At 45.1% G+C, this 17,837-nt stretch overlaps 1 protein-coding gene across 1 annotated transcript in view; it reads left to right on the forward strand.

Moving 5' to 3' along the window:
• Window positions 1-1,636: 1,636 nt before the first annotated feature.
• Window positions 1,637-17,837, forward strand: part of MDGA2 (MAM domain containing glycosylphosphatidylinositol anchor 2) — a 732,231-nt gene continuing 716,030 nt past the window's right edge. Inside the window, exons 1-2 of the mRNA XM_058163141.1 lie at window positions 1,637-1,769; window positions 2,485-2,603. Coding sequence (XP_058019124.1) covers window positions 2,531-2,603 — 73 coding nt within the window. The 5' untranslated portion in view covers window positions 1,637-1,769; window positions 2,485-2,530. The remainder of the gene's footprint in view (window positions 1,770-2,484; window positions 2,604-17,837) is intronic.

Genomic DNA, 17,837 nt, shown 5'->3' on the forward strand with positions numbered 1-17,837 from the left:
GTTGTCTATTTATTAAAGATTTATGCTAACAACTCTCAAACCTCTGCCTCTAAATAAGTTGTTTTGCCCGATTTGAATACCACAGCTGGATGCTGGCAGATATTGTCCGCTTTGCCATGCACCATGACTTATACATGACACGGGCTGGGTTCATATAACTTCTCAACAGACTATATTGTGGCTTCCTGCAGGGTGTGAACCCATCTAGAGAACTTTATGCAACACAAAAATCAGCACCCATCCACCCAAAATGGTCCACAGGGAATTTAACTTGCTGATTTTCAGCAAAGCTTTAAGAAGAACCTACATAACCAATGGGCTTGAAAGAAAATAATTGTCTAAGCCAACTTCCAGATTTCTGAATGGAGACAGAGGAGGAAGAGGAGGAGGAAGAGACAGAGAGGCTGCTTGATACCAAAGATTCTTGTTCAATCTGAAGGAACTTTCTTATCATGGAACACAAAGATATGAGAGCTGTCCTGCCAACTACTACAGTTGGGCATCTTTCTTCAATGCATTGAAAGCTCCTTGGAAGATTGAGAATCTTATCACGTTTTCCATATAGATGAGCTTCAAGGTGAGAACTTCCTGCTGGTAACAGCCAGATTTCCCCAACCTGGTGCTCTTCATACATGATGGATTACTGTTCATCCCCTACAATTTGCATGTATGCTTATTGAAATGACTGGTACCTTGGGAAAGGTTTCAGTATGCTATCTACCCCATATTGCAGCTCCTCTGTTTTCTTTGTTTAGAGGAAGAAAAATACACTGCTTAGGACTTGGGTGTGTGCTGGTCATTCACATATCATGAATAATATATTAAACTTCTTAGCTGCCTCTCCTAAGATGGTCTAGATCATGTGGTGTATTTCTAAGTCAAACATTGTTGTTTATTGAGAAAAAAAGCAGTCAGAGCGCCAGATGACAAGGAATGCTGTGTAGCCTGAAAACTGGGATCCTTTTTTCATAGCAGCAGTTGCTTGGAGGTAAAGTAAGTGTGTGTGTGTGTGTGTGTGTGAGAGAGAGAGAGAGAGAGAGAGAAAGAGAGAATGAAAAAGCACACTGCTTTGGGAGTAGATATAATTTTCAAGCCCAAAAGGACCCAGCTGTTAGTGCCAGAAGAGAATAGTCCAAATGGATGACAAGGATAACTAGTGTTCAAAAGATCAGAGAAGGGAGACACTGGGGTTTCATTCCTCTAATGACCCCTTTTTAAAGGAGCTCCCCCCCACACCAAAAAACAAAAAACAAAACAAAAACAAAAACCAGTGTCTTATTTCTACTGAACAATTGGCAGGTCTTTCAAAGTCCTTACTTCGCAAAAGGAAGCAGAGGAAAGCTTAACAGTTCCGAAGGAAGCCTCGGCCTAGAATTAAGAATGCAGTGAAGCCTAAAAGCTGACAGCATCCGAACGCCCTTCCAAAAGGGGGAAAAACGCAACTCGGGCGGGCTTGCTGCCTCCTTCTGAGGGGGATGAGCGTCACCTCCGCGCGGCTGGCTTCTTTTCGCTTCTTTCCCACCGACCCTCCCGTGCTCTTTTTTGGCGAGTCCGAAAGAAGAAACGGCCCAACCCAGATGGGAACCCAGAAGGCGAGGCGGGAAGGAGGAGACCTGACCCGAAGACCCGCCCCGACCTCCAGCCGAAGAGCGCAGTGCTTCCCCAAAGTTGGCACACCTGCCGGAGAGCTCGCCTAAAGCGGGCAGCTGAGAGGGACCGGGGGGGGGGTAGAGGGAGGCACGGCGCCTCCCATTGCATCGTGCTCCGTGGTGAGGAGGGGAGGAGAAGCGGAGGGGGGGGGGGAAGGAAGAAGGGGCGGCGGCGGCGGCGCGCAGTTGACGTCGCCGGCTCGGTGCTTCCTCGGCCGCCTGGCAGGGCCGGCACGGAGCACGTAGAGTCCAACGTGACCGCGGCGCGCAAGCCCCGCAGCTGCCGCCCCCCGCTCTGGGCACGCTTCCCTTTCCCTTGCTTTCCCTTTTTTGCCTTCCTTGCCCAACCCTGTCAGCCAAACCGATCAAGCCAGCCAGGCAAGTTGGCCGCCCCCCCCCGCCCCCCGCCGCAGCCGCCGCGGCATCAACCGGCAGCAAAAGCGCTCCGGAAGGAGCTGAGCCGATCTTCTTCCCGCAGGCCTGAGTGTGTGTGTGTGTGTGTGTGTGTGTGTGTGTGAGAGAGAGAGAGTGCGTGTGTGTGTGCGCGCGTGCTGGGGGTGGGGGGGGGGTGCTCCCGCTATGGCTTCGGAGCTCCCCGCTGCCGCCGAGGCGCTCGCCCAGCAAAGCGCGCCGCGGAAGGACGCCGCTGCAGCCTCTGTTTTCTAACCGGACTCGGCTTTACCGTTGCTGGAGGGGGTGGGTGGGTGGCTCGTCCTCTTCTCTCCCCTTCCCAAGCGGCGGTCGGGCCGTGGCCGAGCCGGCGAGCGAGCGTGGTTCAGCTCCTTCCCTCGATTTCCCCCCCTCCCTCCCTTCCCTTTTCCCTTTCCCTTCCCAGTCCCTCCGGGTCCCCTTCGCCTGGATATGTGGCTGCTTCCCCCAAGATGGATTTAGCCTACGGGGTCGTGTGGCTGCTCACCGTGCTGCTGGAGGGCATCTCCGGACAAGGCGTCTACGGTGAGTGCAGCCGCGGCTTTCCTTCTTTTTCTCTCTGTGTATGTCTGTCTCTGTTTGTGTCTATTCCTCCCTCCCGCTGTTCCCCCAACAAGAAAAAAAAATCGGGATGTCCTTGTAAGCATGAAGCCCCCCCTCCCTTGCTGACCTTTACCCCCCCTTTCCTCAAAGCTTCTTCCTTCATGGGCTAAGCTCCGAACTGACCCCCACTTTCCCTCCGTCCCCGGCGGCGCGCAACAGTACGGTACCCAAGAGGAGCAGCTCTCCCCCCTCCCGCATCCACTCTTCCCTGATCCAGAAGCCGGTTTGCTAACTTGGGGGGGGGGATGTTTCGCGATTCCCGCAGGAGCGCGCTCGGATCCCGCTTAGCTGCCGCCTCTGCCACCGCCTTTTCCCTCTCCGGCATCTCCGTGCTGTTCCTCCCCCCCACATCTATCGCTCTCCCCCCCGCCCCGGTTCCTCAGCCGAGGAAGTGCGAGCTGAGGCTTCTTCGGGAGAGTTTAGGTTGCTCTGCGCCGCTGTTGCCAGGAGCGATGGGGTCCGAAGAAGCCGAGCCAGGCGAGGGCGCCAAGTCCGGAGGTGGCAAAGCCAGAGCAGGATAGAAATAGTTTGTGTGTGTGTGTGTGTGTGTGTGTGTGTGTGGGCGCGAGTGGGCGCTCGGACCGGATTAATGAATGAATGAGCAGAAAGAGAGAAGAGGGAGAGAGAGGGAGAGAGAGAAAGAGAGAGAAGATGCGGTGTGCGGCGGTGGGGAAGATGAAGAAGCGCAAAGGGTACCTTTGCTTGCTTTTGCTGGCTACAAATACTCCCGGGAGCCTTTGCCGTTTCGGTCGGCGTGGGTGTCCTGCACGAAATTTCCTCCCTCTGGCTCTAAGGATTTCTTGGATGAGCCTGCTGGAGCTTTTCCCTAGGCTAGGGGAGGGCTGGCCCCCTCCGTGGCTTATCTGCTCTCTCCAACACCCCCCACTCCCCTTGCCATCCGCTATGCTTGCTCCTTGGTCCCTTTGCCCACTGCCTCTTCCCTCACCCAGTGTGAGCCACAGGCTATAAACATGAGTAACTCTTTCCCCTTGGGGCATGTTTGGATGCCAGCAAGTTTAATTTGGGCAGAGAGAGAGAGAGGGGGAGGGAGAGGGAGAGGGAGAGAGAGTGGGAGAGAGAGAAAGAGAGAGAGGAGAGATAGAGGGGGGGGAGAGGGAGGGAGGGAGAGAGAGAGAGGGGAGAGAGAGAGATAGAGATTAGGGCCTGGTTGTAATCATACTGAACTGATGCCTGAGAACATGCCAGGGACCAGCTTTGCCCATCCACAGAAGGCAAAGATGCTTCCCTTGTTAGCAGTTGGAGCCAAGGTTCCTTAGCATCATTCAGCCATTTAGACCCTGCACCTACATCTGTGAGATTAGCTCTGAAGCTTGAGTGGCGGGTGGGGGTGGGGTGAGGTGGGGAATTGCAATTAAACTTTGCAGATCTATTTCTGGCATGGCATTTAGTATGGTGTGCATGCTTGGCATGGGGGGGGGGCTGAGGAAGCACTGAACATCCCTATAGAATACCAACAGGGAAGGCTTTCTCTCTCTCTCTCTCTCTCTTTCTATATATTTGAAGGAGGCTAAAAATAACCCTCACTTACATTTCCAAACCGTGTTATGGAGGTGGGAATAAACTTGAGTTGGCAGCCAGGGGGAGATGGTGTTTAACCCTCTGGAAGCAGCTGAGCGGGCATCAGCCTTAGCCGGGAAGCTGGCAGGGCAGTTTTATGCACAGCGGGTTGGCCCCTGTTGACCAATGGGTGCCCAATTTGAAGGTGGGCACCTGTTTGTGCCATGCAAATCCCAGGCTGACGTTAGCAGAGTGAGATGGGGGAAAGGACTGTTCATTTCCTCCCAAGGCAAGTCAGCCAGCCAGCCTTGACTTCTGTGCCAGGTGTTCGCTGCGGCAATTGTGAGTCTGTGGTGTGTGTAGAAACGGCTTCCCCTTCGCGAAAAGACCAGATATTAGCCTAAGTGTCCCCTCTACTCACCCAAGTCCTCTTCCTCTTCCTCTCCACCTGAAAGGAGCTGCTCCCCAGCCTTGCTTTCCCTTCTAAAATTCATCCCATTTCCCTGGCAACAGCCTTCTGATGCAGAGAATGTTGGCTGTAGCTCAGATGGAAAGAGAAAGCCATCTCTGCTCTTCTTCCCTGACACACAGAGAGAAGAAATGGATTTTATGCATGCTTGAGGACCAAAGGTTTTGACAGGATGCTGGGTTCTGCAGTGGGAAGCCGGCACCGTTCCTTCCTTGGTTGCTTTAGCAGAAGCAGGAGAGAAGAGCCAGGCACGATCTCTTGCTTTTAGGTTTTTCCAGTGATTTTTTAAAAAAAAAGACTTTTAATAGAATGACCTGTACAAAAACTTGCTTCATGTTTGCTAACATGCTTGATGGCATCCTAAGTTTGCAACACTTGTGCTAATGTGTAGCTGGGTGATCATTAAAGATTCATATAGAGAATGTGGTATGGAAGTTTTGAACTAGTTTCACAAGGTTTGGAGGATATGCATGTGGGAGTGGACAAATGCGCAATGATTTGTCTGAACTGGGCTGTCTAAAGGTCCCTAGTTGGTAACACTGAATCCATAAACAATCTACCATCTGTTGCTTGTCTTTGTTGACTTTACAGCTCCTGGAAATCTAGAACAGGAACTGTATTTTGGCATCACAATTGACTTACCACCACCACCCACACAAACATTTTCAAAATTATTTGGCTCTTTATTACGCAAGGTTCTCCATGGAATGCAAGGTGCTCATTCAGCTTAATTGGTTTTCACAAAGAGAGCACAGCATGTGTTAGGCAAATGCCTAGGCATAAGCAAATGGGTCTATGAGATTTCATCGGTTTGGTTAATGAAGGATGGGTTTGGTTTCCTATTGGTGTAATGACTTTTTCAGTCAATTTGTTTGGTGCCAGATAAAGAGTATGAAAGAGAAGTGGCAGACAATATGATTACTTTTGGTATCCCATGTGATTTTGCACATATATCTGGTCAGAATAATGCTGAACGTTACCCTGTTGTGTCTGGAGATGTCTTGTGGGGCTTGATCGTTTATATTTCACTCTTTCTTGTTGGTCTCGATGTGTTTGAGACAAAAGAGAGAGAGAGATTAAAATAAGGAAGGAAGAGATACATATATCTTGAATTTCATTTAGCTTCCACACTTCTATGACTTTTTGTACCCACATCCTTGCTCTTCCTTTTAAAACTCCCTTTTTACAACTCTGTAATTTCTTAATTCGGGATAGAGTTGGGATGACTGCATAGAGCTGAGCGTTTACTGGCCGGATGCCCTTCCTGACACGAAAAACAGTTCACAGCAGATTTTTCTTTGTGCCTAGGAGAGAAACATCTTGCTCTGGCTGTTTGCATTTAGCATTAGCATGAGGTCCTCCCATGCTATGTAGCATATCGGGCAGCAAGGGATCTCCAGCATTTTGGATTTGGGGCAAGCACATCAGTGTCTTCCCGTGTGATTTATAGAGTCTTTAAGTCTTCCATGAACTTTTTCACCATGTATTTGGTCGGTCAGCCGGCATCAGGGTGTGTTTCCATCTTATTGCCATCTTTGAGGGTGGTGCTGTCTGTATAGGTGCAGTGAACTGAAATTTGGACAATCGTAAAGTTTCTTCTTAGTTGATTGTTGGTTACTCTGATGTGCATAATGACCACATGGATAATGATGATTGTATTTGATTCTGGGAGTTTATAGTTCACTGCCTGCCTGAAGCATTTCTACTGCAGGAGGAAAATTGAGCTGAGCATCTTCAGTGCTGCAAGAATGTTTAGATCAGCAGTGAGAAAGGATTGGAGGATGCTTAGATCTACTTTTCCAGCCTTAGGCATCCTTCTGGGAAAAAAAAGGAAGTGGAAAATAGTGTTAATGGGCATCCTTCCCCATAAACAGCAAATATAACAGGGCTTGGATAGTGTATCCGATGTTTGCATAATGTCCCATTTCCAAATTTCCCTAAGTATCTAAAAACTCTAGGGGACAGTCTTTTACTGGGTCACATTTCTTGTGGGAAGGAAGGTTTGCACTTTTGCTATATGTATCTGTTTAAAGAAATATTCAAGTCAAGCATAGAAAAAATGGCCATGTAGGGAGCTGGCCTTTCAAGCAGCTTTAATTAGCTATTGCCATCACCGGGAGTAAGTAGCATGTGCATAAAACCCCTGACATTTAGACAATATTTTTCACGAGAAATGAAACCAAAATACTTGTTTTGTATCTTTCACTCCCTCCAAAAGCTTACAGCTAGTAGCCACCAGCTATCAAAGGCTGGCTAGTTAATAGGTGGAACATCTCCTGTTGTATTTTGCAGAATCTGTTAAGGAGTCATGTTGAGTTCTGGACTAAACAAACAGCTAAAAGAAAAAGTATCTGGTAGTTGCACATTATTTGGGAAGTTCATGTTAATATTACTTCTGTCTTAAAGGATGTCATGCATATACTTCATGTGCATGAGTCTCTGCTTGCATGATGCAAAGTTATGTCTAAACATCATGCTACATTTTTGGTTTATTAAAAAAAATCACATTAATGCCCTAACAGATGAACCCTATGTTATTTCATGAAATGACTTAGTTCATATAATATGTCAAAAATAATGGCTTGGGTTCCTACCAGAGAAAACAATGGAAAATATGTCATTTTGTATAGAATTTCTCCACTTGTCTCACAATTAATGAGATTGGTAATTAGACAAGCATCTAAAGAGTGTAGTGGGGAGGGGGCTTTGCACAACTCTATTTTGTGCACCACTTGCAGCTGTTTCTGAATCAGGAGGCCCTGCTTATTGTTGATCCACTCTTGGATCAACTCTTAGATTCATGCAGTGTGCTCTACCTGGGGCTGCAGACCCTCTGGAAGCAACAGCTAGCCCATAATGCAATAGTTGAAACAAGTGCCTCCCAATTAACACATCTATTTTGAGAGAGGTGCATTGGTTGCCAGTTTGTTTCTGAATGCAATTCAATGTGCTGGTTGTTATCTTCAAAGCCCTATGTGGCTTAGGACTTGGTACCTCCAGGATCATCATCTTCCAAAAAGTTTCTTTCCATCTAATAAATTCTTAGTTGAATGGACACCCTTCTCGTCCCAACCCTGAGTGATTCTTGTCATCAGGAACCACAGAGGCAGTGGTGATATTCAGCTGGGTCAGACCAGTTTGGGTGAATCGGTAGTGGCGACCCAGCACTATGCGTCCTATATAGCCACATTTTCTAAATCGCGCACATGTTTTTGTTTTTGTTTTTTGTTTTATTTACATTTATATCCCGCCCTTCTCCGAAGACTCAGGGCGGCTTACAGTGTATAAGGCAATAGTCTCATTCTATTTGTATATTTACAAAGTCAACTTATTGCCCCCCCAACAATCTGGGTCCTCATTTTACCTACCTTATAAAGGCTGGAAGGCTGAGTCAACCTCGGGCCGGGCTTGAACCTGAAGTAATTGCAGGCTACTGTGTTCTAATAACAGGCTTCTAACAGCCTGAGCTATTACGGCCCATGTGTGCAAGCTGCGCATGTGTGCAAAGCTCATGTGCGGAAGACCGTGCGTATATGCTGAAGGTCACATTTTTGGTGCACGGCAAACCAGTGGTAAAATTACATGAAACCCACCTTTGCACAGAAGGATATATTTTCAGTTGCTACCCCTTTCCTTTGAAATAGGATTCTACCTGAGATCAAGCTAGCGTCAATCCTGTGGGCATTCAAGGAGGTCATCAAGACCTGGAAAACGCTCTGGAAAATGTTTGATAGATTGCTTCATCTGCTTCCTGCAATAGGGAATTGTTGTCATGACTATTTTTCCTTGGACTGTTAATGGACAAGACAGTTGACTATAATTGGCTTTGTTCTGTTTCCTTGGTTATGCTTTCTATTTTATTTTCACATTTCTTGTAAACTGCTTAGAGTCTTTCTTTCTTCCTTTTTTACATTGAGTGGTCTATAAATTATAGTGATAACATAAATAAAGTGGAAGTGGGCAAATTTTGGCTTGCAGGGATGTCTTAGCCTTATTTTTGGAGACCACCACTTCTAAGATAGTGCTGCTACATTCTGTTAGTTGAACACTAGAAATCAGCTGCACAGTTTCCATTTTTCTTTATTGGGGGGGGGAACCCCCATTCCTGAGATACAGTCTTTCGAAAGAACCACAACAGCTTCCAACAAAAAACATCTAACTTTCCAAACAATATTTTAAAAAGCCTGAAAGTGTTGACTCAGTACTATGTCTTCTGCTGCCCTTGGATATAACCCTTCAAACTGGTATGCTTCTGATGTAAGAGGTAAACATTTGAAAGTTCTTGCTCGGAGGAGAATCCTGTGCATTTCAGAGGGAAGCAAGATTAGAATCAGCTAATTTTCTCAATTTCTAATTGACCAGTGAACACTGCTTTTTCTGTAGAAGCAACCCATTCCATGACAACATTTCTGTCAGGTATCTTTGAAAACGTTGCATCCTTGATCTGAATTGTCAGATAGCTTTTAATCGCAGCAGAATGCTGGCAGATGGATTTTTCTTTAAAAATAACATTTACTGAAAATAATCTAGGATCTTGACACAAGTATGAATATTATGATTAATATTTTGCCAGGGCTAAGAAGACTCAATCAGGGATTTTGCTCTGCAAATAGGTAGAAGGAAGGTAATTAATTTCTGACTCTGAGGTGCTTCAGTTCAGTTCAGGTTGGAGAGTAGATGGTAATTTGGTATATGATCAGTCCCTTTGATTCTGGAACAAATTATGGATTCACCCAGTGCAATTGTCCTCTTTTACCTGGTTCCATTCAGTTTTTATGTTATTTGGTACAATTGTTCTAATTTAAAACAACTGGAAGGGTCCAATTTGAACGAATCCAGTTTGGCCAAGTTACATACCCTCTCTTCTATTTTGGAACTCTCTATCTACAGTAAACCTTTGTATTAACAAAACACATTTGCTGTATATATCTAGCATGCTGTGCACAAACAAATAGGCCAAATTCTATGGCATTGTGTCATGGCCTGGCTTCTAGAGCAAGCTATGCTAATGAATGGATTCCTCACAATGCATGAATCACAAACTATGCCCACCACCTCATTTTAGCCCTAGTGTAACAATGAGTAAGAATCAAGTTTGAGAGTTCCCAGATGGTCTTCTGTGCAAAGTTTGGACCAGCTCACACATGCTTAAAATGTCTGCAAAGTAGAATGATTGTGTGCCTTTGGTGTCAGAGAATTCATGACTGGCAGAGACATGGTAACAAGGTCAGCCAATGAACAGGCATAGCAACTAAGTCAGCCAATGAGGACTGTTTGGAAACTGAAACTGGAAGGAGCCTGGGCGTGGCTCTGGAGCTCTGATTCTGTGCTGAGAACTAAAGTAATCTGGTGAAAACTCATCTCTGTTGTTCTCTCCTCTGCCTATGTTTTTTGTCTGTAACTCTCTACCACGTTGGAAGAATCTGCTGTTGGTATTGTATGTGTTATTATGTATATAAAGAGAAGTTAATGAATCCTGCTGAATCAGTTATCTGTGTGTGCTTTCTGGGTGTGATTTCTGCAACAAACTCTGACATTTGGTTTATGATGTAGAAAATGAATGGGCTTAGTTGGAAGGTGGGGTTAAGTGTGCCATGAATTTGGATTCATTGGGTTGCCACAAGAGAACCAAATCCAGCCCTCCTCCATGAATTAAATTAATGTCAGGTGAAAATAACCAGAAGCATTCATTGAGTTCAAAGCACGAAAGAGTTTATTATTGCTACTCTATATGAGAATCCAGTCAATTAATGTTCATAGCTACATTAGTGCTAGATAGGGGACAATGAAATTCACAGGGGTCTGGACTTGGATCTCTTGTGGCAATGCTGTGACTTCAAACCGATGACACATTTAACCCTGCCTTACAGCTCAGGCTGCTCTTCTCCTACCTCAGGGGTGTCAAACTTGATTTCATTGAGGGCCACATCAAGGTTGTGTTTGACCTTGGGGGGCCGGATGGGTGTGTCCAGGTGGGTGTGTCCAACTTGACATCACTCATGTCAGGGGCACCTGTGGTGGCCTGAATGTTCTGCCAGTGAAAACGGGCTCCCGAGCTCTGTTTTTGGCTGCATCTGCCTCATGCAACCCTCTTCCAGTGAAAATGGAGCGCAGAAGGGCTGCATGCAACTTTCCTGAGCTCCATTTTTGCTGACAAAGGCGCTATGGGTCAGGCCTTCACTGTTTCCAGGGAGGCCCTGGGGGCCAGATCTAAGCACCCTGTGGGCTGAGTTGGCCTTTGGGTCTTGAGTTTGACACCCCTGTCCTACATCATCAAAAGATTTGATTCTAGCTTATCCTGGATGAATGCTGCCTTGTTGAGTATACCTATGCTACAGAATAAAAAAAATATATGCATAGAGCTGATAACTTTTCTAGAGCCAAGCCCAAAAACTCTGATAATAATTTATTTAATTGGTAATATAAATTAAATTAAGTTTACAGGCATCCCAGATGATTGTGGAGATCTTATTAACTAAAATCCAACTTAAATACAGCAAACTAGAAGATCAAAGTACAGTGAACAAAATCCAAAACAAAACCAAGCCAATGAAGGAGTCCCATAATCATCCTATCCTCTCAAAACCTGGGAAAACAGTCAAGTTGAACAATATAGGAGTGGGAGCCACATGGATCTCAGAAGGGAGATGATTCTAGAGGGCAGGAATAGGTACACTTCCTAGGTCCTTAAAGTAGACATCCACCCACTTTTTGTTTTGTTTTATTTTAACTCAAAGTAGTGATGCTGGCATATTTGAAGAAGGCCTTCAAATTTCTGTCCCATCTAGATTCTATCCAATGTCAACCCATATTTTTTTAAGCTCATCCTCATCCATACATTGGAAAGGCAATGATACAGAGAAAGGGATTCTGTATTTTGGAGAGAAGAAGACAAGGGCTATTTGGAGCAAGTCTGTTCTTCTTTTCTAAGACACAGAAAAGCAAAGTTTCCACATACACAGTGGTGTGGTTTGTTTGTTTTGGGCCTGGGGTAGGAACCCAGCCAATGTGGTTTGTAAAGCAAGCTTTTGCGACTTAACATGACCTGTGGAGTAGATCAGTTTGACTTCTTCAGCAAATCATGAAACACGAGTAGATTAAGTTACCTTGAACAGGAATGCATAATCAAGACTGCATTGGCCCATTGAAAATCATGCAATAAAAATATATATGAGAGTGATGGGACAAAGAAGAAGCAGATGAATCTTAATTTAATGTAAGTATAACTATAGTTAAAATTAAAACAAAATGGATGACCCAGCTTTACTAATGATTGATCCCCTTCTGTCTAAAAGGAATGATATGGCAACATTTGGAAGAGTTTTTAGGGGTTACGATGTAGAGTTTTGGGAAGAACACTGTAGCCCATAACTACCAGTTATATGTAGCTTGGATTCAGGTTTGCCTTTTGCAGGATCTGGGAGCAGGAGTGGACACAAACAACAAACTGCTTCTTTGCTCTATTTTACACAAATTTGACCTTTTGTCCAGCAAATTATCCTGCAAATATTGCTGTCGTAGAACATAGAATCATAGGGTTGGAAGAAACTCATAGGTCTTCTAGTCCATTCAAAGGAGGAGCCAGTCAAATAGTTGTCAGTCTATTTTTGAAAACCTTCAGTGATGGGACACTTAAAACCCTGGGGAGCAAGCTATGCCACTGATTAATTGTTCTATCGGAAAATTTCTCCTTACTTCTAGGTTGGATCTATCTTTAACACACTTGCACTCATTACTTCATGTCCTGCCCTTTGGAGACATGGTTTCATTGTTTTTGTCTGTCCTGTACAATCGGTGCTGGCATGCTTCAGGTGCCCTTGATTAAACAATCATCTTTCAGGACCCAGTATGGGTGTCTTCTCTGTCATGGTGCCTGCCATCTGGAACAACAAATCCCCAAAGATTTCATTTGCTACTAACCTGTATGCTGTTAAAATGGTTCTAACTCAGTCCTTGGGATCTGGTGCTTAGCTGACTCCTTTAGGTTATATAAGGGACATGGTGGCTCACTGGCTAAGACACTGAGCTTGTCAATCGAAAGTTCGGCAGTTCAGCAATTCGAATCCCTAGTGCCGTGTAATGGGGTGAGCTCCCGTTACTTGTCCCAGTGTCTGCCAACCTAGCAGTTCGAAAGCAGGTAAAAAATGCAAGTAGAAAAATAGGGACCACCTTTGATGGGAAGGTAACAGTGTTCTGTGTGCCTTTGGTATTTAGTCATGCCATCCACATGACCACAGAGATGTCTTTGGACAGCACTGGCCCTTCAGCTTAGAAACAGAGATGAGCACCGCCACTAGAGCCGGAAACGACTAGCACACATGTGCGGGGGAACCTTTACCTTTACCTTAGGTTGTATGTTTGATGGGGAAGTGGGTTTTTATTGTCCCTCGGGGTGTTGATAGTATTTTTTCCATATTGTGATGTTTCTTTCTGTTTTTTTTTTATTTGTAAGTCACCCAAAGTCATTGAGATGTTGGATGGTCATAGAAATGTGCTTTATAAATAAATATAAATAAAAAAGAGAGTTGGGAATTATCTTTGCTGCACACAGCCTGAAAGATTCAGGACCATTGCAAAGGTTTAGTGTTATTCTTTTGTAGTTTGGAGTATTTATTTATTTTTCTTTTAAAAAGTATTTATTTTGGGACTTTTTAGTAATATCATGCCTTAGCCCCAGTGAATATTGTATTGCATTGTAGAACCCTCATGTAAGGGTAGGAGGGTTGACATGCAAGATAACTTGGATTTTTACAACTCCTTAGTGATATTTATACTATGGATTGAATTAGTTGGTCTTTGACCCACTCTACTTCCCCCCCCCCGGGATTCTGGGGATTGTAGTTCTGAATAGGCAACTAGTCAGCCTGCAGAATACTCCCAACAGTATTGCCCAAGCTTACTTTTTAAAATTAATTTTGTGGTGGAGAAAGGAATAAGATTATGAGAGATAGAAAGCCAATATTAAATTTGAATTATTCAAATTTTGTCTCGGCATGATGTGAAAGTTATAAGTTCCTTTCCCGAGCTAAACATCAGTTACAATACAACTCCACTCTCATTTTCTTTATCTGCTGGAAACGGTGGCTGCTCTGTGTGGTGCTGTGTATTTCTGGCACTTGTGGGAAGCTGAAAGCATTTAAAAGCTTTTAGAAAGCTGAACAAAGGGTCTATTTGTTTAGCATGCTCACTTTATTTTCTTGGGGGAGGGAACAGAATCCACTTTTAAAATTACCCCTTTATCAAACCTAACATGAATGGTTTTTAAATCTGCATATATGAATTAAATGGAGAACAAACACAAGCCTAATGACGCTTAATAATGAAGTGCTTGCTTTTCCGTATTTTCCATCTTTTAATTCCAGCGGGGTTTTGGAAAGAAATATTTTAACTAAAAAAAGGGCAGATAGAAGAGGGCACAGCATGGCTCTATAAGAGTCATTGTTGATGTAGGAGGAATAGCAAAATTGGGATCATTAATGTAACTTTGCCTGAAAAGGGTGGATACATCTAAAGTTCAAGAGGCAGTTCTCAAAAGACTGCTGGAGTCCCTCAAAATCCCTGAAGAGGTAGGGTCAATCAATCCAAGTTTGATTAAAGTTTGTTGGAGGCTGTTGCTTGTCTCCAATCCAGCTGTTGTGGCAAAGATTCAAAGGCTACCATGGCTTGGACAACAAAGAATTAAAGCCAGGTGGCAAATTGTTGTACGTTTATACTGAAACTCAATTAAGGATTAACTACAATACTGTTTCTCACAGCCTATTCACCTCAATCAATCAGAACAGAGTGGAAGAGATCTTGGAGATCTTCTTGTCTAACCTCCTGCTCAAGCAGGAGACCTATACCATTTCAGACAAATGATGTCCAGTCTCTTCTTAAAAATCTCCAATGTTGAAGCACCTACAACTTCTGGACGCCGTTTCACTGGTTAATTGTCCTCGCTGTTAGGAAGTTTCTCCTTAGTTCCAGGCTGCTTCTCATCCATTGTTTCTTGTGCTGCCTACGGGTGCTTTGGTAGATAAGTTGACCCCATCCTCTTTGTGGCAACCTCTCAAATACTGGAATAGTGCTATCATGTCACCCCTAGTCCTTCTTTTCTCTAGACTAGCCAAATCCAAATCCAAATCCTGCAACTCTTATTCATATGTTTTAGTCTCCAGGCCTTCAATCGTTTTAGTTGATGAAGAGCATCATCAACTAACCGTGCTCTTCTTTGCACTTTTTCCAAAGTCTCAACATCTTTTTCTAAATGTAGTGACCAATGATCTGTGTCATGATTAATTTTTTGGCCCAGTTGTCACATTGAGAAGAATTAATACTGTTTACACGCATGAATTGTTTTTCCAGCTCTCTGTGAAAGTGAGTCATCCTACAGGTACACCGGATTCAACTATGACTCGTCTCTATTAGCATGACCTGTTGCAAAGGATCGTGGGAGTTGTCGCCCACAATAACTGGAAAACATTATGATGATTCAGAAAAATAAAAGTCAATTGGGTTCAGCTGAAGCCAAATTCACATTGAATGGACTTCCAGTGTTTGTAGCTAATGTCAGTGAGTGCCAAAGGCTTTACAGTACAAATCCAGTGTCAATATATTTACTTTGACTGCTCTGGCCTTTTGGGATAGGTGACAATACAACTTCTTGTATGCTACAAGTCAGCAGCAGAAAAGAAAAACAACAATGGGGTCGTGATGTTTCTGTTCTGTGTGCCAAGATAGAGATTTCCCAGAGCTAAGGGTCTGAAGATAATTGAATGTTGAAACTGGATGTGTCCTTGTGTTAGATGGGCAGTTCTTACGGAAAGGGATTTTGCTTCATTACATAGAATGGGCTTATACTCTCCTTCTAGATTCACATCATGGTAGTGTTGTGTCTCGTCCAATCTCACCTCAGCCGGGGTCTTCTTATCTGCTTCCGAACATGGAGGAATGTTCTAGTATGCCTCCCGGCCCCAGCCCTGGCTCCATGCCCAGACAGGCTGAAGAGGAAGAAATACCTCCAGCCCCCAGCTCTGGCTCCATGCCCAGGCAAACGGAGCAACTAGACCCCTCCCCCTCCTCCACAGCATGTGAGCCTGAGGGAGGTCTATTACCAACAGCTGCCGACTGGAGTGACCCTCGCGTCGGAAGACTTGATAGGCGGAGGCAACAGAAGGAAGGGAGGGGCAGGCCTGGATAAGTGCTGAGTCATGGAGCCATAACCCCATGGCCTATATAAAGGATCTGCTTTCTGGCATTCTCTGAGTCAGGCAAAGTCTAAACATATCTTGCTGAAGTCACTTTCTGGTCTCCTGCCTGCCCTGAGGACTTTGCTAGGACTTTGGCAGAGCTGCAGAGGCACGCCTGATTCGGATTTCCCTGACCCGGCCGTCAGCGGAGGAGTGGGACACGACAGGTAGCTGATGTGGCTAAAATATACATTTACAAATAAGATTGCAGAAGTAAGCAAGGTCCATCATAATAGCAATGAGCAATAAGAAGTTCAACTATTAACATCACAGCATCTCTTACTCTGCTGACTGCCCTGTCAGAAGAAACGGCACTTAAGAGCTTTTAACAGATCAGCCAAGGGGGATGTTTGCAGCACCCTATTGTGCCATGTGCTGCACAGGGATAGCAAGGTGGACAAGGTTATGCTTTCCTCCACCTAAATTAACTTTTCTGCTTACAGGTAGAGCTCAGAACAAGTTCTCTCAGCGGAAGAGTTGCCCCAGAGTTGGTATAAAGGGACCTTGGTGGTCTGTGGCTTCCAGCAGGGAGACTTTTATTTTGTTTATGGAGATCTGCAGCAGCTCTATTTCTCTTCATGATGACGTTGGCATGTAAAGACAGCTTCATCTGTTTCTTGAAATAATCCTTTTTGCAGGGCTCTTGGACTCAAAAGCTTATGAGCTCACACCCTAAGTTACAACCACCCGTCCACCCATCTACAACCACTCATCCATTCACAAATTAACCTGTCGTGTCCCACTCCTCCGCTGACGGCCGGGTCAGGGAAATCCGAATCAGGCTTGCCTCTGCAGCTCTGCCCAAAGTCCTAGCAAAGTCCTCAGAGCAGGCAGGAGACCAGTAAGTGACTTCAGCAAGATAAATTCGACTTTTGCCTGACTCAGAGACAGCCAGAAAGCAGATCCTTTATATAGGCCATGGGGTGTGGCTCCATGACTCAGCACTCATTAAGGCCTGCCCCTCCCTTCCTTCTGTTGCCTCCGCCTATCCAATCTTCTGATGCGAGGATTTCTCCAATCAGCTGTTGGTAATAAACCCTCCTCAGGCTCACCTGCTGTGGAGGAGGGGGAGGGGTCTAGCTGCTCCGTTTGCCTGGGCATGGAGTCAGGGCTGGGGCAGGGAGGTGCTCCTTCTTCTGCAGTTTGTCTGGGCATGGAGCCAGGACTGGGGCCGGGAGGCATACATTCCTCCGTGTTCGGGAGCAGATAAGAAGGCCCCGGCTGCTCTGAGGGCGGGCAAGACACAACACTACCGATGTTGAAATTGACCAAGTAACTAATATATGTATTTGTTAAATGTATTAAGACCTTAACTAACCTGCTTAGGTGCTTCTATAACTAAGAACCAACATAGTTTCTGAAAAGTAGACTTCTCTTCAGGGGTACCTACCTCCCTATCCTGGACATGTTCAGGTAGAGACTAGTTAACCCATCTGTCAGAGATGTTTTAATTTGGATTCTCCTACCCCCTCCTTGTGGTTTAGTGATTTGTCTCTGGTTCATATATCCCCACTGAAGTTTTGGTGAAAGTTTTGAGTCCTGAACATAAAATTGGCTCCCTTTCCAGGCTCATGTCTGAAAAGCATGATGAGTATTAACATGTTAATATGTATTTAACATGTTGCAGTTAGTTCCTGAAGAAGCATGTTCCTAGAATAATTTATTTTTGAAGAGGCCTTTCCTCCCCTCCATCTTCATCTCTCCTCCTCTCCTCCCCCCTCCTCCTCTCCTCTCCCTTCCTCCTCCTCCTCCCCTCCCCTCCCCTCCTCCCCTCCCCTCCTCTTCCTCCTGCTCTCCTCTCCTGTTTAAAAAAATAAAATGGATTAAGCTTTCTGTAGCTTTTCCAATGATACTCAAAAATATATTGTTGAGATACAGTAACATGAAGGATTTCACCCAGAACAAAAAGAGGTGGTACACAAGAACCTGAGTTGCCAGGCC

The sequence above is a fragment of the Ahaetulla prasina genome, chromosome 1 (assembly GCF_028640845.1).
Source record: "Ahaetulla prasina isolate Xishuangbanna chromosome 1, ASM2864084v1, whole genome shotgun sequence".
Lineage (NCBI taxonomy): Eukaryota > Metazoa > Chordata > Lepidosauria > Squamata > Colubridae > Ahaetulla > Ahaetulla prasina.